A 26,653-nucleotide genomic window follows, 5' to 3' on the forward strand; every position below is an offset into this window, starting at 1 on the left:
ACCACAAATTTGGTCCATCTGTCTCCAAAACTACAAATTTGGTCCATCTGTCTCCAGACCACACGCTTGGCAAATTACAGAAACCAGTGGAGATTGAGGACAGTCAGACAATTTAAATGGACTTTCCATCAGGTCCATCTAAAATGGGTTGTCCTTGTACTCTGAGGAGTTCACTAGCAGAAATGTTTCTCTGGACCCTCCCTGAGATGAGAGAGGACACTTGTGTCTGTGCCCCTGCGACTTGGCAGGTCTGCCTGAGACCTGTGTGCATGAACAGTCCTATAGGTGTCCTCACAGATCTCTTCCTTCAAATCTCATTTCTTTTCTCACCTATTTTCTTGAAACAAAATTGTAAGCTCTGTTAGGTAACAACTTCACTCTCAAACTTACAGTACCTGGCAGAAAACCCCCTAGGTGTTCAGGAAAAACTCATAAAAGTGGAAATGGAGCCCTGTGTGCCTGGGAACCTGCTGGGCCTGCAGCAGCCCTCCACGTGACATGCTCCACATTTAACCGCAAGCGTGCAGGTTGAAAGGACTCCAGCTGACCTGGGAGTCTCCCCACAGGCTTTCCAAGTTGTCATTCACATATGTCACTATTACCAGGGCCTCTACTCCCCCCAGCTTGCACCCTCCTCCTGCATATCGAACTCTTCTCTGCTAGTCTCTGTTGATGGCTAAGACCTTGATCCACGATAGTGGGGAGGGAACCCCCTACAGCTCACCTGGTTCAGCCCCATCACTTCAAAGATTAGTAGACTCTGAGACCACGAGGGCACAGACCTTGTCCAGCATCACTTGGCTAGTACATGGCAGCAACAGGCAGGCCTGAGACCTTCTCCCTGCCAGGCCAGTGTATTCTTGCTGTATCCACTGCCTCACACACCAGCATATTCCACTGGAAGCCAAACGGAAGGGGACTAAAAAAAAAGAGGAAAGAAGAAAAACCTAAACGCCTCAGAGAGCCTCTCATGAGGCCATACTGATGTCTTCTTGCCCTGCCATCCTGCCATCTCAATTAGGGCTTATCTTCAAGGCTGGCATAATCAATAGGCTGATAATCATACCTGGGAAGGCCAGCATAATCATCTTCTGCTTTTTTTTTAATTGTGGTAAAATAACATATAACATGAAACCCTTTTTAAGTGTACAGTGCAGTAGTGTTAAAAATATTCAGGTTGTGCAACCAATTATCAGAACTTTTTCCTACTGCAAAATTGAAACTCTGTACCCATGAAGCAATAATTCCCCATTCTCCCCCTCTCACCATCCCCTGGAAACCAGTATTCTACTATTTGTGGAATTTGAATTTCTATGAATCTGGCTACTCTAGGTACCTCATATAAGTGGAATCATACAGTATTTGTCTTTTTGTGACTGACTTGTTTCACTTAGTGTAATGTCCTTAGGGTTCATCCCTGTTGTAGCATGCGTCAGAATTGCCTTCCTTTTTCAGGTTGAATAATATTCTATTGCTTGTACATACCACATTTGATTTATCCATTCATTTGTTGATAAACATTTGGGCTGCTTTCATCTTTTGGCTATTGTGAATAACACTGCCATAAACATGTATATGTAAGTACATCTTCCAAACCGTGCTTTCAGTTATTTTGGATGTATGCCCAGATGTGAATATCTGAATCACATGGTAATTCTATGTTTAATCTTTTGAGGAACCACCATACTGTTTTCCATATGACTACACACTTTACATTCCTACCAACAGTGCACAGCTTTCCAATTTCTTCTCTACATCCTATCAACACTTGCTATCTTCCATTTTTTATAGTAACCATTCTAAGTCACTTATCTTCTTATATATTTCAGTTATGTCCATTCAGAGAATCAAATGAATGATAATAAACACACACACACACACAAAATGGCTGGTGCATAGTAGGTACCCATTGAATATCATTTCTTCATATTATTTTTTTAACCTTCTTCCCTGTCATCCACCTTTCCTATTTCACTAGATTTCTCTCAATTTTGTGGTTCTGAGAAGGTCAGACCCCAATGTAAGAGTCTTAGAAAAGAATTAAAAACCCAAAAATGTAGATTCTTGACTCCTAGCTGAAGCAAGTGACACTGATCTTTTCATAGAAGACTCTCCCCGCTTTCCAGATTTCTTTGCCTATCAAACCGAGTAACCCAGAAGCTCTTCAGATTTCCTCCCGGAAAGCTCTACTTCATCTTGACTCTGACTAGAACGAGCCCATCCACTGAACACTCATAGCCTGGGGCCTGGTCCCAGCCTCCCTCTTAGTTTTGAGCCTGGGATAGAAAATACTTTCTGACAGGCTCTCAGCCTCTCATTCCTTACTTATTGGCCAACACTTCTTTCCTCCCTCCATGTGTGGCAAGGTCCCAGCAGCCCATGCCTGTTGCAGCTTCATCAACGCCCCCGCTTCCCCACTTAGTGCTTCATTGTACTTGTGAGTATGCAGCCATCATCCTGAATTGGGTTGGCAGCACTGAGCAAGGTCTTTAGACAGAGAAGGCCTCAGTCACTGCAGTAAGCCTCTTACGTGATTTGGTTTTTATGTGGACAAATCCCAGCTATGTACACATGTAGCCGTGGGAGTTGGGACTACATGAAGTTCTCCTCAGTGAAATGCCTTTTCTCAGAACTACCAGTTTTAAATCATAAATAAAACATAAATCCTGCTTCTGAAACCATTGCCCAAAATTACTTATTAAAGAGCATATGTGTACATGTACCCCCCAATCCTGAACGCCTCTCCCACCTCCCTCCCCACCCCAATTGATTCATGTCGATGTATGGCAAAAACCAGCACAGTATTGTAAAGTAATTAGCCACCAATTAAAATAAATTAGTTAATCTTTTTTAAAGAGCATATGTACCTGTTCTTTTAACAGACTAAGCTCTCCATCCCTGTAATGCTAGTGGAGGGGAAAGACTATAAGCAAAACTAATAGGGAAAGCATATATTGCCCAGTCGTAGGAGAAACACTACAGCAAGGAAGGGAGACAGGAAGTGTCTAGGGTGGTGTCTGGGGAGAAAGTTTGCATAAGATCACCAGGCTAGCTTCTCACTGAGAAGGTAACATTTCATAAAGACAAAAGAGAAGAGGAGTGGGCCTCTTGAGACTTTGGTGAGAGGCTATATGAATGTCAGGTAATAATAAACATAAAACTTGAATCATTTGCTAGCAAAGCTATCTCCTTTGATCCCAACAGTCTCTGATAGAGATGGGATTTTTGCCCAGCCCAGAGGATAAACTAGGAATTCTGATATTCAAGTCCAGTCTTGTTCCCCTTTGTCTGGACCTTGCCTTAGCCCCTACCTGGTGCATCACACCCCTAAAAACATTTTACCAACATTTGAGGGGCTAGAATCCAGTCCAGAGCCCCAGCCAGCCTCACTCTCCATCCTTCCACATTCCCAAGACCAGGGTCTCTCTCTCCCCCCACCCCAGACTGCTGCTCATTTTCTGTCAGACACTCCACTGATTTGCAGTTCACCAGCCTCCCTCTTGTTTATTCCTGAGCTTCTAACAAGGCCTTTTCCACCTGGTGGGTCTAGCATATTGATTAAGAGTGTGGGCTTCATTCAGAGTCAGGTAGACTTAACCTCTGTCACTGTGACTGTGGGTCCCAGTTTCCTTCTCAGTGAAATGGAGCTAATAGCTATCATAGAGTTGCTATAAGGTCTAAATAAATCACTGCATATAAAGCCTGTAATATAGTCCCTAGAAAATGCTAAGTGCCCAGTAAACAGTGAGGGTGGTTGTCATTCTCACTGTGATTGGGTGGTTGTCATTCTCACTGTGATTGGGTGGTTGGCATTCTCACTGTGATTGGGTGGTTGGCATTCTCACTGTGATTGGGTGGTTGGCATTCTCACTGTGATTGGGTGGTTGGCATTCTCACTGTGATTGGGTGGTTGGCATTCTCACTGTGATTGGGTGGTTGGCATTCTCACTGTGATTGATTTCTGCATCAGCACTCAAGACTACCTTATCTCTTCAAGCAGTCATCCTTTACACCATGGCTTCCATAGGTGGAATGGAGGCAAGATGACCTCCCATCTGTCTTCAGGAAGCCAAATCTACCCGACTTCCTTCCGTGGAGGTGCTTCACAGGGCCACTCCCCATAATCAGCACTCCTGTCTCTGCTCCTCCAGTCTCAATGATCCCAGCTTGCCTTCGCTCTCCATTCCATGCAGCCTTCTCCACCGCATAATCTGCATAGTCCCTCCAGGGGGCTCAGTTGTAGCTGTGATTTGTTAATGATTAGTATTAATTCTCCAAGGTGCAACCGGGATTGTTCATTGTTTACTGAACAAGCAAGAGGAGAAAATGACATAGTTTATAGGGAGCTATGGTGCAGACTGGTTAAATGTCATCACTCTTCAGGGAGATTAATGGTAAATGTGCACAGAGGTCATTTATAACATTAAAAATAAAATTACTGCTGTGTCTTTTCAGCAAAGCAATGAAGATAAATGTGGCCTAGAGAAACCTTGGGAAGAGGACTATGCAATGAAATCAAGGGCTATTGAGGCCACAAAGAGATAAGAAAATTTTTAATTTCTTTGGAGAGCTCAACTGCAAAAAATGAGACATACTGCATCCCACTGATGGCCCACAGGCATCCTTGTGGTTCTTCATAAGGTTATACGAAGACTGGCTTTGAGGAACTTGGATTTTGAAACAAACTCTTAGTGGTTCTGTCCTGTCAGGCAGCCATGGTTTCACCCGAGCACCATCCTCTTCCTCAGCCTCACCTCCAGGCCACCAGCCTGTTCTGTCAGTGTCACCTGAGACACAAAATCCATCACTCACTTCTCTCCAGCTCCACCACCACCAGGCTCAGGCAAGGTGCCTCCATCACTTGCTTAGGCAGCTGCAATGATCTATGAACTCAGTTTCCCACTTCTATTGCCCTCTGTGATCCATTCTCCCTAAATTCATCTTCCCAACCTGGGGATTGAACCTGGATCTCCTGCACTGCAGATTCTTACCAACTGAACCACTAGTTCAGTTCAGTTCAGTCGCTCAGTCATGTCCAACTCTTTGTGACCCCATGGACTGCAGCATGCCAGGCCTCCCTGTCCATCAACAACTCCCAGAGTTTACTCAAACTCATGTCCATTGAGTTGGTGATACCATCCAACCATCTCATCCTCTGTCGTCCCCTTCTTCTCTTGCCTTCAATCTTTCCCAGCATCAGGGTCTTTTCCAATGAGTCAGCTCTTCACATCAGGTGGCCAAAGTACTGGAGTTTCAGGTTCAGCATCAGTCCTTCCAATGAACGAACACTCAGGACTGATCTCTTTAGGATGGACTGGTTGGATCTCCTTGCAGTCCAAGGGACTCTCAAGAGTCTTCTCCAACACCACAGTTCAAAAGCACCAATTCTTCGGTGCTCAGCTTTCTTTATAGTCCAACTCTCACATCCATACATGACCACTGGAAAAACCATAGCCTTGACTAGATGGACCTCTCTTGGCAAAGTAGTGTCTCTGCTTTTTAATATGCTATCTAGGTTGGTCATAACTTCCCTTCCAAGGAGTAAGCATCTTTTAATTTCCTGGCTGCAATCACCATCTGCAGTGATTTTGGCGCCCCAAAAAATAAAGTCTGCCACTATTTCCACTGTTTCTCCATCTATTTCCCATGAAGTGATGGGACCAGATGCCATGATCTTAGTTTTCTGAATGTTGAGCTTTAAGCCAACTTTTTCACTCTCCTCTTTCACTTTCATCAAGAAGCTCTTTAGTTCCTCTTCACTTTCTGCCATAAGGGTGGTGTCATCTGTTTATCTGAGGTTATTGATATTTCTCCCAGCAATCTTGATTCCAGCTTCTGTTTCTTCCAGCCCAGCATTTCTCATGATGTACTCTGCATATAAGTTAAGTTAGCACTGTGAAATATACAGCCTTGATGTACTCCTTTTCCTATTTAGAACCAGTCTATTGCTCCATGTCCAGTTCTAACTGTTGCTTCCTGACCTGCATATAGGTGTCTCAAGAGGCAGGTCAGGTGGTCTGGTATTCCCATCTCTTGAAAAATTTTCCACAGTTTATTGTGATCCACACAGCCAAAGGTTTTGGAATAGTCAATAAAGCAGAAATAGATGTTTTTCTGGAAATTTCTTGCTTTTTCCATGATCCAGCGGATGTTGGCAATTTGATCTCTGGTTCCTCTGCCTTTTATAAAACCAGCTTGAACATCTAGAAGTTCATAGTTCACGTATTGCTGAATCCTGGCTTGGAGAATTTTGAGCATTACTTTGCTAGCGTGTGAGATGAATGCAATTGTGCGGTAGTTTGAGCATTCTTTGGCATTGCCTTTTTTTGGGATTGGAACGAAAACTGACCTTTTCCAGTCCTGTGGCCACTGCTGAGTTTTCCAAATTTGCTGGCATATTGAGTGCAGCACTTTCACAGCATCATATTTTAAGATTTGAAACAGCTCAAGTGGAATTCCATCACCTCCACTAGCTTTGTTCATAGTGATGCTTCCTAAGGCCCATTTGACTTCACATTCCAGGACGTCTGGCTCTAGGTGAGTGATCACACCATCATGATTATCTGGGTCGTGAAGATCTTTTTTGTACAGTTCTTCTGTGTATTCTTGCCACCTCTTCTTAATATCTTCTGCTTCTGTTAGGTCCATACAATTTCTGTCCATTATTGAGCCCATCTTTGCATGAAGTGTTCCCTTGGTATCTCTAATCTTCTTGAACAGATCTCTAGTCTCTCCCATTCTATTGTTTTCCTCTATTTCTTTGCACTGATCACTGAGGAAGGCTTTCTTATCTCTCCTTGCTATTCTTTGGAACTCTGCATTCAAATGGGTATGTCTTTCCTTTTCTCCTTTGCTTTTTGCTTCTCTTCTTTTCACAGCTATTTGTAAGGCCTCCTCAGACAGCCATTTTGCTTTTTTGCATTTCTTTTTCTTGGGGATGGTCTTGATCCCTGTCTCCTGTACAATGTCATGAACCTCTGTCCATAGTTCATCAGGCACTCTGTCTATCAAATCTAGTCCCTTAAATCTGTTTTTCACTTCCACTGTATAATCGTTAGGGGTTTGATTTAGGTCATACTTGAATGGTCTAGTGGTTTTCCCTACTTTCTTCAATTTAAGTCTGAATTTGGCAGTAAGGAATTCATCTGAGCCACAGTCAGCTCCCAGTCTTGTTTTTGCTGATTGTAAAGAGCTTCTCCATCTTTGGCTGCAAAGAATATATGCGATCTAATTTCGGTGTTGACCATCTGGTGATGTCTTCTCTTACGTTGTTGGAAGAGGGTGTTTGCTATGACCAGTGTGTTCTCTTGGCAGAACACTATTAGCCTTTGCCCTGCTCCATTCTGTACTCCAAGGCCAAACTTGCCTGTTACTCCAGGTGTTTCTTGACTCCCTACTTTTGCATTCCAGTCCCCTATCATGAAAAAGACATCTTTTTTGGGTGTTAATTCTAGGAGGTCTTGTAGCTCTTCATAGAACTGTTCAACTTCAGCTTCTTCAGCGTTACTGTCAGGGCACAGACTTGAATTACCATGATATTGATTGTTTGCCTTGGAAATGAACAGAGATCATCCCGTCATTTTTGAAACTGCATCCAAGTACTGCATTTCAGACTCTTTTGCTGACTATGACGGCTACTCATTTCTTCTAAGGGATTCTTGCCCACAGTAGTAGATATAGTGGTCATCTGAGTTAAATTCACCCATTCCAGTCCATTTTAGTTCGCTGATTCCTAAAATGTCGACGTTCACTCTTGCCATCTCCTGTTTGATCACTTCCAATTTGCCTTGATTCATGGACCTAACATTCCAGGTTCCTATGCAATATTGCTATTTATAGCATTGGACCTTGCTTCCATCACCAGTCACATCTGCAGCTGGGTGTTGTTTTTGCTTTGGCTCCATCTCTTCATTCTTTCTGGAGTTATTTCTCCACTGATCTCCAGTAGCGTATTGGGCACCTCCCGACCTGGGGAGTTCATCTTTCAGTGTCATATCTTTTTGCCTTTTCATACTGTTCATGGGGTTCTCAAGGCAAGAATACTAAAGTGGTTTGCCATTCCCTTCTCCAGTGGACCACATTTTGTCAGAACTTTCCATCATGACCCATCCGTCTTGGGTGGCCGTACACGGCATGGCTCATAGTTTCACTGAGTCAGATGAGGCTGTGGTCCACTAGGGAAGCCCCACAATTGCTCAGAACAACCTTTTTAGAAATCAAATTATTTTCAGTCTCTTGTCTAAACTCCTTAAGCAAAATTCACACCCCTTCCCACAGCCTGCAAGATCCTGCCTGATTGGGCCTCTGCCTCCCTTCCCATCCACTCTTCATGACCCTCCTGGCCCTTGTGATCCTTTTGAGCCACACTGGCCTTTGCTCCGCTTCATTAGTATCATCAGGTCATTAGCTCCATTTCCCACTCCTGGCAACGCATTCCCTGCCCCTCTACAGCTTTCCACACAGCTGGCTGACTTCTCTTCTCCTTCAGTATCAGCTTGAATATCTCTTCCCCAGAGAGGGTTCCCATGGCCTACCCATCAAATCAGGTCACCAATGTCACCTTCTGTTCACTACCCTAACCCCAGGGTCTTAGTAGAATCTCTGAACATTGTTCACTAATACAAAGCTTGCATGGGATTTTGGCTGAGAGGGGAAGATGTGTGTATGGAATTGCTACAGTGCAACCTAAAGGAACTAGTAATTTCCAGAATGCCAGGAAATTCTACCTCATCTCATCTTTCTACTTAAACTTGGTGATCTATTTTGCACTTCTTCAGCATACATTTATTAGCACTTACTATGTGCCAGGCACTCTCCGGGAGATAAAATAAGATAGACGCCCTGCCTCAAAGAATTAAGAATTTAGTGGGAGAAGTTAGCAATGCAAACATAATCGCCAATGGGGGAGATGAGTCCACCATTAAAGGTGTATAGTGATTACCAGAGAACCCCAGAGGGAGGCATACATCTTTCTTCAAGGGAGAAGAACAAGCAATCGGGGAAAGTGACATCTGAGTTAGGAGGAATTGCTCAGATGGAGAAGATGAATCTAGCCCACCAAATTGGGTTACACAAAGGCTGTAGCCATGGCTGCATGTTCAAGATACTGCAAGTCATGGTCTTCAGCTAAAGATGCAAAACACACAATGATGCTGGGAAAGTGGGCTGAGCTGGGTGTGCAAAGGCTCAGTTTGAACCAAAGGCCATGGAAACCAGTGAAGGTTTAGGATTAGGACCTAAAGGGAGCTGGGCTCAGAAAGCTAACTCTGGTGGTAGGGGTGACACTAGAGACAGATAATCTTAGAAATTCTTCCTTGCAATTACTCTTCATAGCTATTATTTATGTCACAAATTACTATTGGGTTTGTTTGCACCTTTGCTTTGCTGAAAGGGTTTCATCTTCTCTTGGGACTTGGGGGCTTCCCTGGTGGCTTAGATGGTAAAGAGTCTGCCTGCAGTGCAGGAGACCTGGGTTCAATCCCTGGGCCAGGAAGATCCCCTGGAGAAGGAAATGGCAACCCAGTCAAGTATTCTTGCCTGGAAAATCCCATGGATGGAAGAGCCTGGAAGGCTACAGTCCATGGAGTTGCAAAGAGTCAGACACGACTGAGCAACTAACACATCAGGCATAAGGGATCTCCAGAGATACTGTCTGCCTCCAAAATTTGGCCTGGTGAACCCCTTCACTGATAACTTTCCACCCAACCTCTATGGCCAATTCTCCCAAACTCTTTGGGATGCTCTTTAGCTCCTAAGAAACCCACATATTGTTTTATGTACCCAATATCATTTGACCCTCACAAAAATGCTGTTTATTAGACAGCCTCCCTGATTTATGGAAGAGAGAAGCCTGTGAAGATATGTCTGAGTTTACACCATCAGCTAGTAGAAGACGAGAGTGGAACCTCCTTGCACTTGGAACCTAGTCTCTCTGCACCTTACGGGTCTCATCAACACAAACTGAATATAGTGGTGCCTTGGGTCTGCTGGAGTCATAACAGAAATGAAAGCCCTGGATCAAGGATGGAATTGTCACCAAGAGAAAGGGGTGGTGCTAGAAGGCTTGGAATTCTTCCAAGAAGAGAAGGAACTAAAGATCAGTTTACTTTTTTTTTTTTTTTTTTTTTACTCCAGTACTCTTGCCGGGAAAATCCCATGGACAGAGGAGCCTGGTAGGCTGCAGTTCATGAGGTCACTAGGAGTCGGACATGACTGAGTGACTTCACTTTCACTTTTCACTTTCATGCATTGGAGAAGGAAATGGCAACCCACTCCAGTATTCTTGCCTGGAGAATCCCAGGGACAGGGGAGCCTGGTGGGCTGCTGTCTCTGGGGTCGCACAGAGTCAGACATGACTGAAGCGACTTAGCAGCAGCAGCAGCAGTTGTCACCAAGGGAGCTTGTGGAACATGCTGGATCCAGAGCCCCACTCTGAGATCTTCTAACTCTGTAGGTCTGCAGCAGTGCCTGGAAGTAGCATAATTACCAAGCTCAGTGTGACTTTGATGCAGAGAGTCTGCAAACACAACTAGCCCGTGGTAAATGTGAGTGATTGGCTGTGGACAGTCTACAAACAAGGAAACTGAGGCCCAGAAGAGGGACTGGCTCATGCTCCCATGAGTCTTACTAGTGGTAAGACAAGTCCTCGAACCAGCTCTCCTGACTCCTAGCACAGCATTTCCTCATCCCGCCCTCTTGGCCTCTGAAGCCAGGCCCTTTCCACACCAATTTACATTTTGAGTAGGAACCGAAGATGCCAGTTCTTTAATGAGCTTGTCCACACTATGATTTATGAGGCCAAAGTCCTCAACAGGACTGGTCTCTGCCAGGCTTAATTTACACAGTTCCCAGGCCTTCCAACACCTCCATTAACATCAGCGTGGTGGCGGCGGCTGTTAGCCTGTGCACATTGTTTGACTACATCCTCATCATGTCACCATCCATTTTCATGTCTCTGGGCTTGTTTACCCTTGAACACCTGATTCTTCTCATCCTGGGAAACGGTAAGTTTCCACTGGGAGCCTGGCTTAGATTCCAGCCCCACTCCTGACCTCCCCACACTTTAGAAGCTGGCCTGCTCCCACCATAGTCTCTGCTTCTCTTTCATTTAAGAGCAAGATCTGCAACCCCCCCTCCACTGATGCAGCACTCAGATTTTCCCCCTTTAACAAGTGTCATCAGTTAGGCAAGAGCAAGCAGGTGGGAGACAGCCCAAAAGCTGATACAACTGTGCCTTTTTTAATGTCACATAAATCACCATAATTAAAAATTAATTAAGTGCCCTAAAATTTGACATTCGTTTAAAAAAGAAATTTGAGTTAGGAGAGTTGTGTAGATTTTGTAGCATGAAGTCTCTGAGACACGATTGAAGGAGGGGCGTAGGTGTGGGTTTCTGTTTTGAATGAGCAATTAGGGAGAAGGAATCATTCCCAGTGAGCAAACCCAATGAATCACTCAGTGTCAAACGGCGGTTCACGTAACCTGAGCAGGGCTACACGCATCTCAGGTGCAAGTCTGCACTGGCTTCTGCCTCACCCAGAGAGGAGACAAACAGGCAGGTAAGTGTGGTGTGCTATTTCAGGAGAGATATTCCAAGATGGAAGTGACAGATGACCAAGACAACGGCAGGAGACAACAGGGGAAGCTCGCTGGGTGAGTGACTTGGCAGCAGGCTCCAAGGAAGCCATTAAGTGGTCAGCATTAATAAAGACAGCACGAACTCTATCCGAGCAACCCTTTAAACAGATAGTTACCAACAACCACTGCTCAGAACCCCAGAATCAGTATGTTGCAGACAGAAGGGGTCTTGGAGGTTAGGTCTGAGACCACCCCCTCACTGTACCAGGGGGCAGTGGAGAACCATGGAAGTAAAGACCCACCTATGACACATAGGTGCTCAGGGCCAAAAGCTCCAGCCCTCCAAGGAGGTGGCCCTCAACCCTGCGCTCATGAGAATCATTCCAGAAGCTTTTATCTGCTTATCTTCTTCTTGGCTGTGCGGGGTCTCCATTGCGGCACACAGGCTTTCTCTAGTTGTGGCAGCAGGGGCTATTCTTCATTGCAGGGCACAGTCTTCCCTTTGTGGTGGTTTCTCTTGTTGTGGGGCATGGGCTCTAGAATGCAGGTAGTTTCAGTGCACGGGCTTAGTTGCTCCGTGGCTTGTGGGATCTTCCTGGACCAGGGATTGAACCTACGTCCCCTGCATTGGCAGGCAGATTCTCAACCACTGGGCTACTAGAGAAGTCCCCCAGGAGCTTTTCATACCCTGGTACCAAGAGTCTGTCCTCCAGAAATACTGGTTTCATTGGTCCATGTGGGGCCCGAATATCAACAGTATTTCTAACTTCCCAAGTGATTCCCTGGGCAGTCAGGGTGCTGGTTCAGAAGGTGATCTAACATAAGTGATGGGAGAAGAACCCCATCTGAGGTCACCTGACCAAGTTCTGGGCCTTCCCTGTGGTTTACTACCTGTGAGACCTAAGGCAAAGCACCTAGCAAATAACTGGTTGGATTTTGTACTGCCTTGCTGTTTAGAAAGTGTTTCTTTCTCCGTTATTTAATCCCTTGAATCCTCATTCTTCTGATTAATCAAATGGGAATAAGAATAACTGTTCTGCCAGTTTTTTATGAGGTTCAAACAGAGACGGATTTGGAAAGCACATTCTAAGCTATTACAGTGCTGTACAGAGGTAAGGAATGATGGTGGCTCACTACTCCCTTGTATGTGTGCTAAGCTGCTTCAGTTGTGTCCGACTCTTTGAGACTCCATGGACTGTAGCCTGCCAGGCTCCTCTGTCCGTGGGATTCTCCAGGCAAGAATACTGGAGTGGTTTTCCATGCCCTCCTCCAAGGGCATCTTCCTGACCCAGGGATCAAACCCACACCTCTTGTGTCTCCTGCATGGGCAGGTCGTTCCACCACTAGTGCCACCTGGGAAGCCCAGTGACTTAGATCGTTTTTCTGGAAAGAACTGCCTCCTCAAAGGTAATAAATAGATTTCCATAGAGAAGACCCTTACTAACAACAACAACAACAAAAAAAAAACCCAGCATCAGTCTCCCCGAAGTGACTTGATCTTAGCTCTCCCTAATCTTTCTGTGATTAGGGCATTTGGTGTTTCAGTGGTTTCCATGAATCACCGGAACCTGTGGCTGGAAGACCTCAAGAAGTGGGTGTTGGATCTTCTTTTCCAGGCTCTGTCCCTTCCTTGCTGCACTGAGGCAGGCTGCGACCATCCAGGGCCTCAGTTTACCCTATTCCACAAGCCAGAATTATCATTTCACAGCCACAGAAAGGATGTTGTTTCAGAAACTCGGGCCCTTGATTAAAACCGTTCACCAAGGGTACTTTCCTCCTTGAAATTTATGGGCCCCATTAAAAAAGAACTTGAGAAGGCAGAGCGGTTGTTTTTTGTTGCGCCTCATTAGTTTTGAGTTTGGGCTGGCAGTAGAGATCAGAGTACCAGGCGTCCATCTAATTGAATCTCTCACAAGCATAAAGTTCCCTGTGGTATGGAGGAGGCTATGCCAGGGAGCCTGTAAGTATCCAGCTGGGGAAAGGAGATGAAGAGTTGGTAGAAGCAGGGCTGGAGGAGACGGCTTCTCTGGACTGTGGCTGTGCAGCAGAGAGGTCCTGGGGATAAATGCCAGGGCACCCAGAGAAAACACTAGGGCATCCAGAGAATGAAAGCAGCACCCCTTCCCATGACTGGACCCCTCCTCCATTCAGGTTTGTGAGTAAAGGACAGGGTACTGACTCCCTGCCCTTTTGTACCCATTATCACCACTCCTGAGCACATCCTCCATACCACCCATCGCCTGGTAGGGGGACCCCGTAGACAGACAGGGTGCAAAAGATAGAGATCAAGATGTGAAAATGTGGGTTTCCACCAATCTCTCAGCAAGCCATGTAACCACCCTGAACCTTTGTATTCTCAACTGTCAATATAACGCAGGCGTGATGATCGCATCCATAGTTAATACATACCACAGTTCAAGTCCCAAATATTGGGGTGAGGAGACCTCTATACCAGGCACTGTTGTAGATGCATGGAGGTAAGACTTGATCCCTCCCTTCAAGTCACTTACAGTTTGGTGAAGAAGACAGGCATCCAAACAACTAGTTGGGTGCTAAGTCGCTTCAGTCATGTCCAACTCTGTGCAACCTTATGGACTGAAGCCTGCCAGGCTCCTCTGTCCATAGGGTTCTCCAGGCAAGAATACTGGAGTGGGTTGTCATGCCTTTCTCCAGGGGATCTTCCTGACCCAGGGATCTTCTATGTCTCCTGTAGTAGCAGGCGGGTTCTTTATCACAAATGAGAGGGCGACCTTGCGATGAGAGAGCAACTCAAAGACTACAAAGGGCAGCCCGCACCTTACTTCCTGACCCCACACCTTACTTACTGACCCCACACGGAACAGACACTCTAAGGCACAAAAGAAGAAGAAAACACCAAGGAAAATATGTAGGTTTGGACTACATACAAATTTTAAAACTCCTGGATGTCAAGATGCATTATAAACAGAATGAAAATACATATACAATACTGGGGGGAAATGCCAAACAACTAGTTGGCATGTGATAAATAGTTTCACATCCTTGTTAATAATCTCATACAATTCAGTAGGAAAACATGGAGAACCGAAAAGGTAAATTGGCAAAAGGAAGTGGGCAATTCCCTAAAAATCAGAGTAAGATAAAGCTACTAACATATGGAAAAAAATATTCACCCTCACTAGCAAAGAAATACAAATAAAACAGCAGGGAAATACTTTTAGTTAAAAATCACGATAATGTTCAGAGCTGGCCAGGATGTAGTAAGAGGGGCATGCATGTATGAACACAGCTGGTGAGAGTATAAATTGGATTAACTTCTAGAAAGCAATTTGGCAATATGTATCAAGGGCCTTTAAAATGTTTATACCCTTTGATTCAGTAATTCCACTTCTGGGAATCTATCCTATGAAAATAATCTGAAAGGCGGGTAAAAATTCATGCTCAAAGATATTCTTCAAAGTGTTATTATAAACAGTCTAACAATCTGATCATTGAATAATGTTGAAATAAATTATGGTACATATCACGTAGTATTGTAGCCATTAAAAAGTATTCTTCTGGGAAATTTTTAAACCTTAGAAAAAGCTTGCAATATAACCTCAGTTGATTTAAGCAATTTACACATATGACACAACTCTACATACTTTTAAAGCACAGGCCGAAAACAAAAGAGAAATCTACCGAGATATTAAAAATTATGGCCTCTGGGTAGTGAGATTCTGAGCATTGTTTTGTTGATTTTTACCCTGGTTTTGAACTTTAGACAATAGGCATATATTTTTCAAATGAAGGAAAGTAAAAGAAACTGTAAAAGTAACAGCTATTTGGGGAATGACAAGTAATTAGTGTATGAAACATGCACATGTTCATGAAAACACATGATGAGAAACAAGGCCTGATCATAAGGTGTGAATAAAACAGGACACAGCTTACATTTGTTTCATAGGCTGGGGAAGACTTTACAAGCATTTTATTTTGCTCATGTTTTCTTTGGTAGGACTGAGAATGAGGGCAATAAGGTCCTAAGTGTATTTCATGAGCATGTATAAGGCATAAGAAAAAAATACTTTGGAAACTAGAAATCACCAAGCAAAAGTGAAGGAGAATTTTTCTTGTTATCCTAAATCCCTCCAACCTCTTCCTCCCAGGACTCCAAAACCTTGCTGGCCGTCATCAGGTCTGATTCCCACCTTGACTATCTTGTCACCGTCTTATAAGAACCCTGTGATTACACTGGGCCCGCCTAGATAATCAGGATAACCTGCCACCTAAAGATCACAACAAGTTACATAAAATAACATATTTCCAGGTTTGAGGGATTGGGATATGGATGTTGATGGGGAGGCATTATTCAGCCAGCCACTGATGGGTCACCCAGTGTTCACAGTTTTTGTGAACTGGACACTGGCTAGGGCTGGAAACACACAGAGGCTCAAGCAACTTGGTGGAGAAGATGTTCTGGGAATGGGTATTCTAGCACCAGGTTGCATCCAACCAAGGCCAGGAGGATCTGGAGGCCAGGGGTTGTGGGGAGAGACCGAGAGAGGTGAGACAGGAAAGGAAATTTGGACCCAGACCACAGAGGACGTTTAAGAACAATTTAAAGAGTTTGGATCCGATTCCCAAAGGGAGCAGGGCCTGTGTGTTTCCCGTGCCCAAGAGCTACTGACAATGTCCAGCTAGGCTGGGGGCCGATCTGACAGTGACAAGTGGTCACCTGCCATCAGCTGACAAACGGAGCCCTTCTGGGCCTAGCCTGTGGAGAGGGCCCAGGGCCACCTCCAGCAAGCCCCCGCCGTGAGAGGGAGAGGGCAGCTTTTGGGCCCTGTAGGCTGTCCACCTGGCACACTAAAGCCACAGGTTGGAGGACCCACAGCATTGGGGGAGCATGGCTCAAAGCTCAGGCCACTCTACCACTGACATCACAGCCAGGGGTCTGTGGGCTCAGGGCTCTGACTTCCTCTCTGCCTCCTGGTGTTAACCCTGGTTTGGGCCAGACTGAAGCCAGGGTTGTCTCAGGCCGTGAGATACGAACGGTATGGAGAGATGCCTCTCTACAGCCTTCCTGCGGGACTGCTGAGCTGACCAGGGTTGTGTCTCTGTGTGTGCTCCAGGATCATCTCCGGGCTCCAAGATGGCCTTGCAGAGTTCCTTCACTTGCTGGAACGGGACAGTCCTTCAGCTTGGGCAGGCCTGTGACTTCCACTGGGACTGTGCCCAGGGAGAAGACGAAGGCCAGCTGTGCCGTGAGTAGATGGGGCTGCCCCACCCACCCCACCCTGTGCTCACATCCCCTCCTTCCCCCCACCACCCAAGGTAGGCAAGCTTGAGCAACCTCCCTTATGCCCCGTGACACTTGTGTTCTCTCAGTGGCAACTTTCAAAATTTACACAAGTCTTCAAAAGATGGAGCTAAGACCCATGGTCTAGAAAAAGCGTATAATTAAGAACCAAGCCAGATTTTATGTTATGCTCTCAGCATCCTCATGTATAGAGAAAATGTGCAGACTACAGCCCAACTCGAACATGACGTGCGAAACCTTCGAGGCCCAGACCTCCTTCACTTTTTAAGCCTTTCTTTCATCACCCACGTGCCTCCTTTATCCTCACAGCCTTCCATGTACCCCAGCTCCAGCCACATCAAACCTCCTCTGAGCATCCTCTCACCTTCCTGGCTTTGTTTGTGTCCTTTCCCTTCCCAGAATGCCCTTTCCCATCTTAAGTCACATCTGCTCTTCCAAGACTCACTTCAAAAGTCAGTCCCTCTGAGAAGCATCTTCTGACCATTGCCATCCAGTACAGTTTATTCTTCTTCCTCCGTGCAACCCCACCCCCACCCTGCATCCGTGCACCATAATATTCATTACTTTTTAACATCTTTTGAGTGATATAATTTACATACCATACAATTCACTCATTTAAAGTGTACAATTTAAGTGTAGTCAGAACTATGCAGCCATTACCACAATCTAATTTTAGCACATTTTTATCACTCCAAAAAGAAACCCTTGGCAATCTCTCAATTCCCTCCAATCCCTCCCCCTTCGGCTTCCTCCCCCTCTTCCCTCCTCAGCTCCCGTGAGCCCTAAGTAACCACTAATCTACTTACCGTTTCTATAGATGTGCATTTCATACAAATGGAATCGGATAATATGCGGTCTTTTGTGATTAGCTTCTTTCACTTAGCATAATGTTTTTGAGGCCCATCCATGTTTTAGAACATGTCAGTACTCGATTCCTTTTTATCTCCAGAAACTGTTTTATTGTATTGCTGTACCATATTTTGTTTATCCCTTCATCAGTGGATGAGCATTTGGGTTGTTTCCACTTTGGGGCTGTTGTGAATATTCATATACAAGTTTTTGTGCAGACAGATGTTTTCATTTCTCTTAGAAATGAGATTTCCTACCTAGGAATAGATTTGCTGGGTCATATAATAACTCTATATTTAACATTTTGAGGAACTTCCAAGCTGTTTTCCAAAATGGCTACACCATCTTACATTCCCACCAATAATGTATAAGGGTTTCCAGTTTCTCCATATCCTCATCAACACTTACTGTTGTCTGTCTTTTTTATGTTAGCCATGCTAGTGGGGGTGCATCCATTGCATTTCTTGGAGGTGGTTTCCATGCCTCTCTCCCCTGATGTGGACAGAGTGGGTCTGGTCCTCTTCCCCATACCAAGATCTCAAATGATTCCTGGTGCAGCACACGTGCTCACTGACTCCTTGTGGATTAAAATGAGTGCATGAGTTGGGGAACCTGGGCTCCCCAGGGGACACAGCTTGCTGAGGTCTCACCAGGAGTTAGGGGCAGAGTTGACGCCCAGCCCAGTGCTCACTCCACTTGAAGACGGGGTTCTCAGCAGCTGCCTGGGGAGGAGTGAACACTCTAGACATTTCTTCCAGGAAAACCGCAAGCACTTGCAGAACACATGTAAAGTGAACTAAAAAGTGCACTTGATCCTGGAGCACAGACGAATAACACAGCCTCTGTCTTCATAGAGCTGAAAATCCAACACGCAGGCAGGGAGTGAAACAAGGGGACCATGGCTGGGAAAGGACACAGCAGCCTGGGGTGCCCTGGGGCACTGGGCAGCCAAGTCAGTACCCCTTCAGACACAGTGGCTCCAGGACGCTGGGGCCTGCCTGCCAAACAGCTCTAAGAAGTTCACAGTGTCCCCAAGGTCATTTGGAGGACAGAGTTTTCCCTTAACAGAAAAAAGGTTTTATATATTCCCTTTCAAGTGAAATAGTAAAGAAATCCATTTTTCAATTTTAAAATCTTCCTTTTTATACAAAACTTTCCAGTGACGTTTTCCAATAACATTTTCCAATAATCATGGAATAGTGGTTGTTTAGATAAAACTTGGTAATGAGCTGCAGGTAAGCCCTTGGCTTGTTCCACACTGGTCTGCTCCTGGATTTTTCTCCAAGCTCTCACTACACACAGGGACCAACAAGAAGCCAGGCCCAGCCGTGCTGCCCCGGACCCAGCCTGTATGTGCGTCTCTCTCTAGTTATTGGTCTCTATGGTATTTCCAGCAGTGCCTCTGAGCTGTGTGACTGTGCCTTGGCCTTTTTAAAGTTTGTGATATCCACTTCCCAGCTGGGACACAGGTCAGGCAGTCCATGCCCTGATTTACAATTGGGAAAATGAAAGCACAGAGAAGGTAATTGATTTGTTTAGGGTCACGCAACGTGTCGGGAACAGAGCTATGATTAGAGCTTTGAGCCTGCGGGATCCAGCTCATTACTGTGGGTTTAGGGCACTTTCCCACCATTTTGGGGCTTGCCATTAATGGGTTTTCAGGGCCAACTCCAAGCTTGAGGGCAGCCTGGTTCCAGTAAGGAGGGTGGGCACCTGAAGCCCAGAAGCCTTTTCAGCCAGACTTGAAAAGTTGTTCTGACCAGCTGTCAGAATGACCGATCCATCCTGGAGAACACCCCACCGAGCTCTTCGCTACAGAAGTCGGTTGATAGAAGGAAAGTCCAATTAGAAGGAGGGTTATTCTGATCTTTTTGCCACTCTGATCTTGGTCGTACTCTTGGTAAATATCCTTTTTCTTTTATGGGCACCCCTATTCTCTCAGCATTTAAGCTGTTTTCCCCATCACACTGGCTAATGTTGATTCTGGAAACCAACCCCATGAAGATAATAACAATAGTCATAGTAACAACTAACACTGAGAATTTTCTGTATGCTAGGAGCTCCTCTGAACACTCTTCATGCATTAACTTATTTCACCCCCACAGCAATCCTATTGCAACAATGCTATTGTGCCCATGATACAGATGAGGAACCTGGAGTCCATCAGCCTGCTGGCCAGTGGCTGAGCAGTGATTCAGATCCAGGCTGGCTTCAACTGCAAGCCGGACCCACTAGTTACATGAGTTTCTGGCAATTTCCAACACAACTCTCAGCACATATCCACGCAGGAAGAAGAGGCCAGGAAGAGGCAGGGAGGTCCAGAGCTCTTCTAGGGGTCACTCAGATCACTCGCCTCCACTCTCTAGGCCTCAGTTTCCTCATCAGTAATATGAGTTAGAACATAATGCTTGCTGAGGTGCTGTTGTCCATGATGTGTTAAAGATAATGCTCTTGACCTCATCTGGTCCTTCCCCAGGTGGTCTGGAACTTGTTGGAACATATTCTCTTAGCAGTAGTCATTTTAAGATTGGTGGGATGTCCCCATAAGGATCACTAAACTTAAGCCGGGGTGTTCAACCATGGTTGAAATTCAGAGGGATAAAGTAGGCTGTATCCTGACAACTCCCAGCCTCAACTCCCGACACTTTCCCCATACTCACACTAAGCTTCATTCAGATTTATCAGGCTCAACCTTGAGGGGCATTTCTGACTGAGACGAGTTGGGGAACTGAAATGGAGGTGGCACTGCTCTTGTCCTTCTAATCCAATCAGGAACGTGTCCATTCACATCCCATCCTCCAAGCCCACCACCATACACCATACACCTCTTTCTAATTAAACATAGCCAGTTCATGTCTACATCCCCGAATACAGACCCAGTGAAGGGTGTCTTCAAGGTTCCCTCTGTGTTCTGAGCAATGGCCTTGAAGGCATGCAGTGTCCCAGAAAAGGGTCAGGTTGCCCCCCTTCATTCCTTGGGTGGGTGGTGGATTCACTCAGCGTTACAGGCAGCTTACTCCCCCTCCACGTACTCAATAATCTCATCTCTTTATTGGGATACTCTTCCTGTCGGGCTAAAACAGTTTGTTTGTTTGTTTGTTTGTTTTTTTAGGCTTATTTCTTTATTGTAAAATAAAACACGTTGGTTGTAAAATATTTGGAAAATCAAAAAGTACACGGGAGAAAATAACTATTGCCCCAAACCCTCCCTTTTAGACACTCAGAGATAACCATAATATTTTGATGTATTTCTTCTAGCATTTTTCCCATGACTCTATATTTTCAAGGAAATGTATAACACATATTTATCAAAAATGTTAACAGAGTTGTCACACAGGAAAGAAACGGAGTAGTGTCGTTTGGCCTGGAGTTTATACTTGGCAGCTCCTGCAGCTGCTGCTGAGGTCACATCTCTGTGACCCGACCAATTTGTCTCTCTTAGAGTGGAATCAGGTGTCATAATTGCCGAATGTTGTGGGATTGACTGACCCACACATAGCCGATTTGGCCGTCCAGCCAACGAAGTACCTGGCTGCAGCCCAAGAAGAGGGTGGGTTACAGCAGTGCCTTTCAGATATTAAGGTGTCTGGGAGTCATGTGAAGAGCATTAAAAATGCAAATTCTGATTCAGTAGATGGGGGAAGGGAGGGTAGACCTGAGATTCTGCACAGCTCACAATTTCACTGGTGATGCAGGTGTGGCTGGCTCCTGGACCACATTCTAAGTGGCAGAGAGTTAGGGGACTGAAGAAAGTGAAAGTGTCAGCACTCAATCGTGCCCTCACTCTTTGCAACCTCATGGACTATAGCCTCCCAGGCTCCTCTGTCCATAGGATTCTCTGGGCAAGAATACTGGAGTGGGTTGCCATTTCCTCCTTCCCGACCCTGAGATCGACCAACTCCCATTTCATTCAGCAAATAAGTATTGAGGCCCTGCAACATGCCAGGCGCTGAGTAGGTGCTTGAGATGGATGAGGTAACATAACACCTTAGATCCAACGCAGGGTGCCAGCACTGCTCAGCAATGGTCTTAGCAGCAATTTTCCCACCCCGGCCTGATCCACCAAGGGCTTGATGCTGGCACCCACCCCACCATCTTCCTCAGGACTGGCTCCTGGCTGAGCACATGCTCTGATGTTCTTACAGCGGTAGAAATCCTCTCAGCACCACTGCCCACCCTTCAAGGTTTTAGTTGTCACATAAGTTGCCCTTTGACCTATTTTGGCCTATTTCATCTCCCTTTATTCAATCATCCAAAAAGAAAGGGGCTTCTGACCTCAGCTCACCCTGGATCCTATGCCAAGTTAGGACAAGAATGGGCTTCCAGAAGGTGGAGAATGCCAATGGCTTTCCTCAATCCTGTCTCAGTGGAAGACCCAGGCATTTCCAGAGAGGAGCAGAGGGACCCATCTCTGGCCCCTAGGGCAGTGTTGGCAGTTTCAGATGTTGAGTTTCCCTGCCTAGATATGAATGATGATTCATAATGCCACCGCTGCTGTGTTTACAGAATGTTTCCATACTCTCTCTCTTACGTTGTCCTCAAACAGCCCTGTGAAATATGCACTACCTTACCCCACTTTACAGATGAGGGAAGGAAGTGACTTGTCTGAGGTCACTTACAGAAAGCAGAGAGGTTGGGACCAGAGCGCAGGTGTCCGGTGCTGATGAGGCACCAACACCATTAAGTCAGGCTAAGTTCTCTCCCTCCACTTACTGGAAGAGTGAGGAGGGGGCGATATGCTGTGCAGGACCCAGCTCAGCCCCGCGTCTTCCTTCTACCTGAGGCCCGTCGTTGCCTGCTGGAATTTTCCATCTTGGTCTTGGTTTAAGCATATGTGTGAAGGACGTTTTCTGGAAGGTCGCTTCCAGCTACCAGTTAGTTTTTGCTAAAGAAGTGAATGTGAAATTCCTTGAGGGGGGCATAAAAAATAAAATAGAAAGATCTCCTTTGCTTTTGGATTTTTAATCAGAGGAACATGTGGGGCTGCCGGGGTGGGGGGATGGTTTCTTCAGGGGGGTATAAATGGGAAGAGATGCTCAGAGTCAGTGACAGCCTGTTTTAATTTATAATTCTGCCTCTGTGTGAAATGCACAGAGAATCAGGGGGAAATGAGTAATAATTCACTAAGGTGCTGTCACAGCCAGGAAGTGTTAGGGCCCTTGTTGTCAGCCTGCAGCTGCCAAGAAGGCTGAGACAAAGAAAGGACACTGGAGGTGCTGGGTCCTGCTCGAGAGCTCCCGCGTGGAGACAGGCCTGGCCAGGGTTGTTGGGCACCATCAGGATAGTCGGGAAAACCCACTAGCTCCTCAGGGCTGAGAGCCTTCCAGCCATTCTATGAGTGAGCTGAAGCAAGGGAGCTCTCTCTACCCCTCTGCTCCTGTCCTTCTCCGTGGGCCATGGGGAAATATATGGTCTCTAGAACTGACGGTGGCCTCTTTAATGGGACCTGAGGTCGGGCTGATAAGGAGAGAAGTGCTAACAGGACCGTTTATGCTGAGCCAACAGATGATATAAAGAGGCCCCAGGGGCTGGGGTTGCTTAGTCAGGATAGGCTAGGTTATGCTGCAGTAATAAACCATCCCCAGATTCCAGTGGCTAAAAATAACATTTACGGTTCTTCCTGTCCACTGAGGGTTGGGGGGAGGGGCCTCTACCCCACAGGATCTCTCCTGCTGGCAGAAGCGCCATCTTCCTGCAGCAGCGCTCCCAGGAACGAGAATTCTCCTTGGTCACTTCAGCAGGAGAAGAGAGAGACTGAAATCTACACCAGGGCTTTTCATAGCCTCACTCCAGAGGAGATGCACATCACTTCCACTCACGTGTCACTGGCCAGAACCAGCCATGGGGCTTCGCTTAACTGCAAGGGGATTGGGAAACAAAGGGAAACAGATAGTTTTGAGCAGCATGTGTCTCTGCAGACAGAGGTGATTTGAGGGACCCAAACCAACCACCTCCCAGCCAACACTACCACTGCCACCACCACAGTCTTATCATTGTGCTGATCACTGGAAATGTACTTCAGTGATATATATATATATATATATATATATATATATATATATATGTATACACACACTGGCTTTTCTAGGGTCCTGTTCATGGTGGATCTGTGTAAAGAGCACAGAATTTACAAGCAGAAGAGGCAGTTCCCTGGTGATCCAGGGGTTAAGAATCCGCTTGCCAGTGCCAGGGACACAGGTTGGATTCCTGGTCCAGGAAGATCCCACATGCTGTGGGGCAAGTGAGCCTGTGTGCCACAACTACTGGAGCCTGTATGCCCTCGAGCCTGTGCTCGGCAACAGGAGAAGCCACCACAATAAGAAGCCCGACCACTGCAACGAGGAGTAGCCCCTGCTCTCCACAATTAGAGAAAACCTGTGCGCAGCAGCAAGCACCCAACACAGCCAAAAATAAATAAATAAATAAAGCAGAAGCTGCTGCTGCTGCTGCTAAGTCACTTCAGTCGTGTCCGACTCTGTGTGACCCCATAGACAGCAGCCCACCAGGCTCCGCTGTCCCTGGGATTCTCCAGGCCACAACACTGGAGTGGGTTGCCATTTCCTTCTCCAATGCATGAAAGTGAAAAGTGAAAAGTGAAAGTGAGGTCGCTCAGTTGTGTCTGACTCTTCGTGACCCCATGCACTGCAGCCCACCAGGCTCCTCCATCCATGGGATTTTCCAGGCGAGAGTACTGGAGTGGGTTGCCATTGCCTTCTCTAAATAAGGCAGAAGAGCTGGGTTCAAATCCCAGCTGGATTACTTGTTGACTCTGTGACCTTGGTCAAGTTGCTTAACATCGCTGAGCCTCTGCTTTCCCATATATAAAGCTGGGTTAACAATACCCCATGCTGTGAAGTTATTATTATTTTCAGAAGATCAGAAAACAGAAGACCAGCACATGTACAAGTTAGAGATTAGGCTTCTCTTCACTATGAGTGGCATTAGACACTGTGGGTCTGGTTAGGGAGCTGTTATTAAAGAGAATGGTCATGCCTGGCTAATTTTACTTGATGTTTTGGGTTTAGCAGTCCCGGCAATGACTGTGCCCCTCTGCTCTCCCTGCAGGTAAACTCCCTGCTGGTTTTTACTGCGACTTCGAGGACGGCTTCTGCGGCTGGACCCAAACCTCACCATCACCCCACACGCCCCAGTGGCAAGTCCAGACCTTAAAGGATGCCCAGTTCCACGACCACCAAGGTACCACCCTCTCTTCCCTTCCCTGGTGCCTACCTAGCCACACGACAGAATTGGGGCACCACCCTGAGCCACTGGACCTCTCTGCCTCTGCCCTGGGGTATGCCCACACAATTTCTTCAGACCCCCTTGGGCATTAGAGTGATTAAATCAAGCCAAGGCTGATGTTACCTTTTGATCCTTTGATCCTTAAAATGAGAACTTTGATAAAAGATTAGCTAAAAAATAAGAACAATAACAATAGTAATAATCTGACAAGTTTGTTGAAACCTGCTGTGTATTAGGCACAGAACTCACTGAGAAATAAGGAAAACTGTTATTTTTCCTTACTGCACAATCTTTGCTTGGAAAGAGAGGAATTTTGTACAAGGGACTCCGGCTGGAGCAAGTAAACACAGGGGAGCAGAGGGGAAGGGAGAGAGACCCCCTCCATCCTGCAGAGAGGTAGGAGACTTTATAACGTGGGAGACTGGGACTCAGGGAGGTCCTCCTGTCATTTGCCCCAGGATCGTGCCTGGGAACTTTGCTGTATCTAGATCATTCCCTGGGGCCCAAATTCTTCAGCCAAACCCTACCACTACATCCAGCTGAAACTGGCAACTCCCACCCTTCCCACATTGTAGCCCATCTTCTCACAGGCCCTGCTTGACTGCCAGGGGGTATGGGGTCTCCACATACCCAAGAGATGCCACCCACACTGGGCTGACTCCACACCTGGGAGTGCTGGCCTGGACATGGGGTCAGAGGTGGTCTGTGGGGCCTGTGTAGCTCCCAGCGCTGGTCCCCTAAAGAGGCCACACCATCCAGTCGTGGGCCTCATCCTTGGCCTGTGCACCACGTGGGACTGAGGCTCATGTTCTCCAGGTTTTCTGGCCAGCGGATGAGGCACAGGCTGACCTGGGCTCCGGAGAGGGGAGTAGACAGTGAAGGTTCTGGGACCATTGGAGGGCAAAGCACTGGCATGACTGGAAACGGGGGACGGGGTGGACCTGGGGAAGTCCAGCATGCTTCAGGCTGCTCCTGGGCTATGAGCTAAAACTGGTGGCCATGGGAGATCAGGGAATGCAGTAACCCAGATGTACGGTGCTGGAATGTCACAGGCTGTTTAGAACGAAGACCTCTGCACAAGCCTAGTCTCACAGTCAGTGATAAGCAGGCTGTCTTACCCACTGGAAGCAGAAGCAACAGCGTCTTCCGTCCCGAGGCTAGAGAAGAATAGTGCGGGGCCCATTAACCTTGCACCCCAAGGCCCTTCAGTGCACAAGAATGGTGCAGTTTTGACTCTTCTCCTCTCTGCCCAGGCCACGCGCTATTGCTCAGCATCACTGACGCCCCCACCTCTGAAAGTGCCACAGTGGCCAGCGCTACATTTCCTGCGCCCATGAAGAACTCTCCGTGTGAGGCAAGTCTTGGTGTTCCTCTAGTGCTCTGCCTGCTCCTCCCACTTTCGGGCACTTCCAGGTGAACGCGCACAGATGAGCAAAATAGACTGATGGTCAGGCTGCTGTTCTCCTGTGGGAGAACCAGAGGACCGTTTGCACCATTTTCTAGGCAGACAGTAGCTACCAACATGGTAAAGTCCCGTCTTTACCATGGCAGAGAATTTCACCTTAAACACCACACTCAGCTGCACTGAGCTATTTGCAATAGAACTTTGATGGCAGCGAACCTCCCAAATATTTCCAAGACAAGGCGATGGTAACAGCAACTTTCTACAGAATCCTTTTAAAAGATGTTGGTCTCTTACAATAC

General features: G+C 46.4%; 1 protein-coding gene across 1 annotated transcript in view; it reads left to right on the top strand.

The window, feature by feature from the left end:
• ALK (ALK receptor tyrosine kinase) overlaps positions 1 to 26,653 on the top strand; it is a 730,858-nt gene that overhangs the window by 590,816 nt on the left and 113,389 nt on the right. Inside the window, exons 6-8 of the mRNA XM_052648260.1 lie at positions 16,671 to 16,802; positions 24,773 to 24,904; positions 26,203 to 26,303. Of these exons, the coding sequence (XP_052504220.1) occupies positions 16,671 to 16,802; positions 24,773 to 24,904; positions 26,203 to 26,303 (365 nt within the window). The remainder of the gene's footprint in view (positions 1 to 16,670; positions 16,803 to 24,772; positions 24,905 to 26,202; positions 26,304 to 26,653) is intronic.

This window comes from Budorcas taxicolor, chromosome 11 (assembly GCF_023091745.1).
Source record: "Budorcas taxicolor isolate Tak-1 chromosome 11, Takin1.1, whole genome shotgun sequence".
In the NCBI taxonomy this organism is placed as follows: Eukaryota; Metazoa; Chordata; class Mammalia; order Artiodactyla; family Bovidae; genus Budorcas; species Budorcas taxicolor.